Source organism: Neophocaena asiaeorientalis, unplaced genomic scaffold (genome assembly GCF_003031525.2).
Source record: "Neophocaena asiaeorientalis asiaeorientalis breed wild unplaced genomic scaffold, Neophocaena_asiaeorientalis_V1.1 scaffold469, whole genome shotgun sequence".
Lineage (NCBI taxonomy): Eukaryota > Metazoa > Chordata > Mammalia > Artiodactyla > Phocoenidae > Neophocaena > Neophocaena asiaeorientalis.
In genome coordinates this window covers 154,245-160,691 of record NW_020172691.1, presented here as the reverse complement: position 1 = coordinate 160,691, position 6,447 = coordinate 154,245, and the positions used below count along the sequence as shown (strand labels likewise).

The 6,447-nt window shown below is 53.2% G+C and overlaps 1 protein-coding gene across 1 annotated transcript in view; it reads left to right on the top strand.

Moving 5' to 3' along the window:
• Nucleotides 1–6,447, top strand: part of TLE2 (TLE family member 2, transcriptional corepressor) — a 40,803-nt gene that overhangs the window by 22,006 nt on the left and 12,350 nt on the right. Inside the window, exons 3-7 of the mRNA XM_024739982.1 lie at nucleotides 326–499; nucleotides 2,942–3,004; nucleotides 5,228–5,302; nucleotides 5,462–5,645; nucleotides 5,988–6,007. Coding sequence (XP_024595750.1) covers nucleotides 326–499; nucleotides 2,942–3,004; nucleotides 5,228–5,302; nucleotides 5,462–5,645; nucleotides 5,988–6,007 — 516 coding nt within the window. The remainder of the gene's footprint in view (nucleotides 1–325; nucleotides 500–2,941; nucleotides 3,005–5,227; nucleotides 5,303–5,461; nucleotides 5,646–5,987; nucleotides 6,008–6,447) is intronic.

The following is a 6,447-nucleotide window of genomic DNA, read 5'->3' as shown; positions in this document are numbered from 1 at the left end:
CGGGTGGGGGAGAGTGGGGAAGAGCTTGGCTGTGAGTGAAAACACGTGGGGTGTGAACCCCGACTCCAGTACCACTCTGGGGCAAGTCCCCGGCCTGCTCTGGGCCTCATTTTCCCTCATCTGTAAAGTGGGCAGCTTGGGATTTCAGTTTGTCTCCCAGGGCCCTCCCAGCTCTTAAGAACAATAAGGCAAGGATGCCCACTTTCCTCATGAGCATCTCTGAGGGGCTAGGGTATCTGGGTACTGCCCCCCCTCCCCCACTCCCCTGGGGAGAATGAAGGGGGTTCCTGCTTTCTTCTCTGGGCTCCCCCTCTGGGCCCCCAAGGAGCTGGGAGGCTCTGGGTCCTGCTGTGATCCCCCCCAGTCTGGAGGCTGTTGGAAGACCCAGCGTCACCCAGAGCAGCTGGACATCCATGGGCACGGTGGACATTGCCAGACAGCTTTTTCTTTGCAGTACTATGAAATGTCCTACGGGCTCAACATTGAAATGCATAAGCAGGTAACTGTGTGTTGGGGGTAAGGGTGTCCAGTGGCGGGGGGTGGGGATGGAAGTTGTGAGAGGGACCCATCGCTCCCTCTGCTCCAGGGAACAGAGGTCTTATCCTGAAATCTCTGGGATCAGGGGGCCAGATTTCAGCCTCATGAAAGGAAAATGAACTTCTGGAGATCTCGTCTACGAGAGAGTCGGGCAGTGGACAGGGGCCAGGCGTCCCTGTCAAGGAAGGCTCATAGCAGAAGCCAGCAGCCAGGTCAGCCAGGCTGGGGAGGGACTTCTGTCCCAGGAGGGGGACAGACGGACAGTCTTAGAGGTCCCTTTCAGATCAGCATGTCTGACATTTGGAGATGGATCCTGAGAGTCTGAGATGGACCCCAAGGTTCTGTCGCTGTTTTGAATGTTCTGAGATTAACCCTAATGATCTGAGGTTCTGAGATTGTCCTCAGCTTCTGAGTGTGATCTCAAGGTTCTGAGTTAGACCTGAAGGTTCTGCAGTTGACTTCAGTTGCTCAAGATTAACCCCCAGATCCTGAGACTGAGCTCAAGATTTTCTGATGGTTTCTAAGGGCAGGCGAGGATTCTACCACCCATGCACCCTGATGTTTTCTAAGGGGATGAAAGGGACCCCAAGATTCTGAGGTTGAAGGAATCTTGGATTTTGTCCATCCAAATATTAGAATAAACGGGCAGAACCTAGGGTCTTTCTGGTGGGTGGGAAGAAGTAGGGGTACACTGGGAGTGCCTGGGGGCACCTGCCTTGGCGTGCTTTTCTGGGTCTCTGGGGGCTCTGTTGCGTCTGGTGTAGGTGGCGGGGGGCTTGTATGCCTGGAGCGTGGTGTGGTCCCATGGGTGCATGAGATAGATCCCCTTATAGGATGGAGGGTAAGGGATAGGGTACCGGCCCTAGGAGCCTTCGTTCCGCCCTCCTGGTAGCAGATGGAAGACACAAACCTCACCCAGATACACACAGCACCCAGCACTCCTGTAACTGAGGCAGAGGCAAAGCACAGGCTGACAAAACACCCCCTTACCCACCCACATGCTTCCCCTCTGTTCAGCCTCTATGGGCGTCCCCGGCCCAGCCCCGGTCCCAGGTGAAACCTACAAGTAAAACCACACTCTTTGTATCCTATCTCTATCCTCTGACACCAAATATTTCGCTTTTGCCACACCAACGAGTTCTCCAGCTCTGACACCAGCTGGGTGTCCTACACTTCAGCTCAATCCTAACACACTACCCAGAGTCAGTGTAGACCCCACAGGTTCAGGGATCAGCCCCCCAGGACTGCCCCCACTTCAGATGCCTATCGCAAGTCCAGACCTCCTGGGCTTCTGACCGACCAGCTATACATCAAGGTTCCCGCGACCCACTCCTTGGTCTGATAATTTGCTATAATGGCTCACAGAACTTGGGAAAGCTCTTACTATCACCCTTTCATGATAAAGGATATAACTTAGGAACAGCCAGATGGAAGAGAGACACAAGGCAAGGTATGGAGAAGGGCATGGAGCTTCCGTGCCCGCTCCGGGCGCCCCCTCCCTGCACCTCCATGTGTCCACCCACCAGAAGCTCTGGAAACCACTTCAGTTAGGGGTTTTTAGGGAGGCTTCATTACCTAGGCACGATTGATTTCACCACTGGCCACTGGTGATTGACTCAATCTCCAGCTCCTCTTGACTCCCCGGAGGTCGGAGTTGGGGGTGGGATTGAAAGTTCCATCCCTCTTAATAAACTCACGTGCCGGTGAAACGGGCTTATTGTGAATAACAGAAGAAGCTCCTCTTGCCTCTAATACTCAGAAATCTCTAGGGGTTTAGGAGCTCTGTGCCAGGAACTGAAGCAAAGACCAAATGTATATTTCTTTCTTTTTTTTTAACTTTTTATTTTATATTGGACTATAGTTGATTAACAATGTTGTGTTCATTTCAGGTGTACAACAAAGTGATTCAGTTATACAATATGCATGTATCTATTCTTTTTTAAATTCTTTTCCCCCAAATGTATATTTCTTATATCACAGCATCACACCCCTGAGTGTGGTGCTCTGGGATCGCCCCTGACTACAGCCCCTGGGCGCAGGCACGACCCAGAGAGGGGCCATGCCCGAGAGAGACCTGGGCCCAGCCAGGGCTCAAACTCAAAGCTTCTCGGGGTCCCGGTCTGCGCTGGGTGGCTGCACAGCTGCTTTCTGGAAATCTCTGTTGAGTGGGTCTGGTGGGTGGTGGATCTGTCTGTCCTGTCTTCCGGCTCAAGGCTGCCCTGGACATCAGGTGGACAGTGTCCTTGCCAGGCTCTCAGTCTATCCCGGAGCCCGTGCCCCACACTCGCACCTGCGGGTGACAGGCCCCTCACCCCAAGCTTTGCAAAGGCTTGTTATGCCCTGGAGTGGAGGTTCTGGATTGACAGCCTCCCCTCCAAGCCTCCTCCCCATTGCTTCCTGCCAGGCTGAGATTGTGAAGCGCCTCAGTGGTATCTGTGCTCAGATTATCCCCTTCCTGACGCAGGAGGTGAGTGGGCTTGGTGGGGGGATGGGGAGCTTGGGGGGGAGGAGGGGGGCTCAAGCCTACAGCCAGGCTGCCTCGGTCCAAGTCCTGGCTGTGTGGCCTTGGGCTAGTGGCTTGCCCTCTCTGTGCCTCTGTCATGAAATTTAGAACAGTTGATACATACAAGGTGGTGAAGATGATGCTGGGTGCTTAGTAAACATCCAATAAAAATTAATCCTTAGCACTTTGTCCCTACATTATGTTGAGTGAAATCAGCCAGTCACAAAAGGACAAATACTGTCTGATTCCACTCATAGGAAGTGCCTAGAGTCATCACATCCATAGAGACAGGAAATAGATGGTGGGGCCCAGGGGCTGGGGGAGGGGGGTTGGGAGTCAGTGTTTCCTGGGGACAGAGTTTCCTTTTGGGAAGATGAGAAAGTTCTGGAGGTGATGGTGGGGCTGGTCGCAGGACAGTGTGAAGGTACTTAATGCCACTGAGCTGTGCACTTAAAGATGGTTAAAAGGGTAACTCTTACGTATTTGTAACCACAATAGTACAAAAAGGTGGAACAGGGCAGATAAAACTATAGAGTATGAGCACTTCATTGAAACTTAAAAAAATAAAGTTAGCCCTTGTGCGAATGCCCCAAGTTATTCAGGACCTTTGCATCCCCTGTTCCTGCTTCCATCTGGAGCATCCTGTCTCCAGAGAGACAAGAGGACGGATTCTGACACAGGGTGGATACAGGGGGGCCCTCACTGTGCTGGGGACCAAAAAAGGGAAAAGTTCTCCTCTTGGTTTGGACCTCATTGAATCTGAGGTTTCTGGGCTCTTGGGATGGAGTGAGATTCTGTCTGGTCTCAGACTTAGAGATGGTGTCTGAAAACCCAGGATGGGGACAACGTGGCCCGGAGTGAGAAAGGCCAAAACCACAGGAAACAGGGTAAAAAGACTTTAGGAAGGAGTGAATTAAGACACATGGGTGCCCCAGCAAATTCCATGCTTCTAGACTAGGAGTCAGCAAAGTACAGCCCGAGGGCCAAGTTACCGGCCCTTCACTTGTTTTGTAAATAAAGTTTTATTGGCACACAGCCATGCCCACTCATGGCCTTATTGTCTATGGCAGCTTTCCCCATAAAATGGCAGAGTTGTGGAGTTTCCATAGAGACCCTCTGGCCTGCAAAACTGAAAATATTGATTCTCTGGCCCTTTACAGTCAAAATGTACTAATCCATGGCCTGGACACACTCTCACAGGCATGACCTGTACAGGAGCGCCTGGTTAGCATCCTGACACCTCCTTAGCGGTGTCACACAGCCCAAATCCCCATCCTGGGTAGTTGCAGGTGCACAAGTGGCCTTAGAGCACACACAGGAGCAACCAGCCATGTGTGGCCATTTACATTTGTATTAATTTATATTTCTTTTAAAATGTATTACATTAAATTTACATGTAAATTTCTATTAAATTAAATTAAAGGAGGCATTCCGTTCCCAGTTGCACCAGCCACATATCAAGTGCCCATGGCCACATGTGGCTTCCGTATCCAACAGTGCAGACTGAGGACATTTTATCACTGCAGGAAGGTGGGGAGAGGAAGGAAGGAGGGTGGGATGAGGGTGGGGTGTACGGGGCCTCTAGAGGCTGCCAGTTTGTATTTTGTGACCTGGGTGGTCGGTACTCGGGTACTGATTTGTACAGTGGTTCTTTACTGGAGGTGACTCTGCCCCCAGGGGACACTGGGTGATGTTGGGGACATTTGTGGTCCTCACCCCTGGGGGTGCTCCTGGCATCGAGTGAGTGGGGGGCCAAGGATGCTGCCCCACACCCCACAGTGCCTGGGACGAACGCCCACAGAGGGTGACCCGGCCCCCATGTAAGCAGTGCCCAGGGAGGGACCCTGATGTATAAACCCCGATTTCTAATTATTAGTTTGAACGCACTTAAATGCTTTGTTTCTTTGTCTGTCTGTTTCATGATTTTGAAAGGAAAGGGAGAGAGGGAGAGAAAGAAACTACAAAGAGCAAGCGAGAAAAGGGACTTCCCTGGCGGTCCAGTGGTTAGGACTCCACGCTCCCATGGCAGGGGGCACGGGTTCGATCCCTGGTCAGGGAACTAAGATCCCGACGCCAAAAAAAAAAAAGTGAGAGAAGAAGAGGGGCCCCGGAGGGCATGGCCTGGGAGGTGGGATTGCCGAGCAGATGGGGGGCTCTCCTGAGCGCCCTCCCCCCACCCACCCCCAGCACCAACAGCAGGTCCTGCAGGCCGTGGAGCGGGCCAAGCAGGTGACCGTGGGGGAGCTGAACAGCCTCATCGGCGTGAGTCTTCCGGCCCCCGCCCCGCCGTGGGTGGTGAAGCTGGGGGTGCCGGGTGGGCAGCTGGCCTGGGTTCTGGCCGCCCTGGAGACCTCAAGGGTACCCCTTCTGCCTGGACCCTGCCTGTCCCGGCTCTCTCTCCATAGCCTCTTTTTTCTCCAGCAGCAGCAGCTCCAGCCTCTGTCCCACCACCCCCCCCCTGTGCCCCTCACCCCTCGCCCGGCTGGGCTGGTGGGCGGCAATGCCACGGGGCTGCTGGCCCTGTCGGGAGCCCTGGCCGCCCAGGCTCAGCTGGCCGCGGTCGCCAAGGAGGACCGGACAGGCGTGGAGGCCGAGGGGTCCAGAGGTGAGTGGACATCACCAGATGCCGCGGGCTGGGGGCACGCAGGGGCCCAAGGAGAGGATAGCAGGACCATCAAACTCACCAAAGGGGCTGCAGGGTCGCGGGTTCAACTCTATTCCCAGTGGGCTGTGTGTCCTTGGGCAAGTTCTATCCCTCTCTGAGCATCTATCTGAATGGTGCAGGGAAGGGATTGTCCACCCCTTGCAAGGGTGTTGGAAGGAGAAGGGGGGTTCTGAGCTGGGAAGGGGGCTTTATACACTGTGGAGGGCTCTGTGCTCTGGCACGGTGGCACAGACACCTCATTCTATTTCCTTCTCTCTCTTCACCACGCCCCCCGCCTGTCAGTGGAGAGAGCCCCGAGCAGGGTAAGTTGAAGGGCATGGGGGATTTGCCCTCTTATCTCACATTTGCTTTGTCTTCACATGTGGCTGAAGCTGCTTGTTCTGAGCTGATAGGGGCCTCAGAAGGAGACCACATCCTGCTTTCACACTGTGTAGCCATTTTTTTTGGGGGGGGGGGATGCCCATAAGACTAGAGTTTTATTTATTTTAAACTTTCCATCTCTAGCGAGTTTTTGCAATTGAATAAATGAATGCGTGCTCAGGTAGCATTCCATCCATCCCTCCATCATTAATTTATTCCTCATCCACTCCATTTTATCATATACAAGAGTGCTGACCAATAGAAGTATCATGTGAGCCCTGTAGGTAATTTTTTTAAACTTGTTTAATTTTTTTTTTTTTTTTTTTTGCGGTACGTGGGCCTCTCACTGCTGTGGCCTCTCCCGTTGCAGAGCACAGGCTCC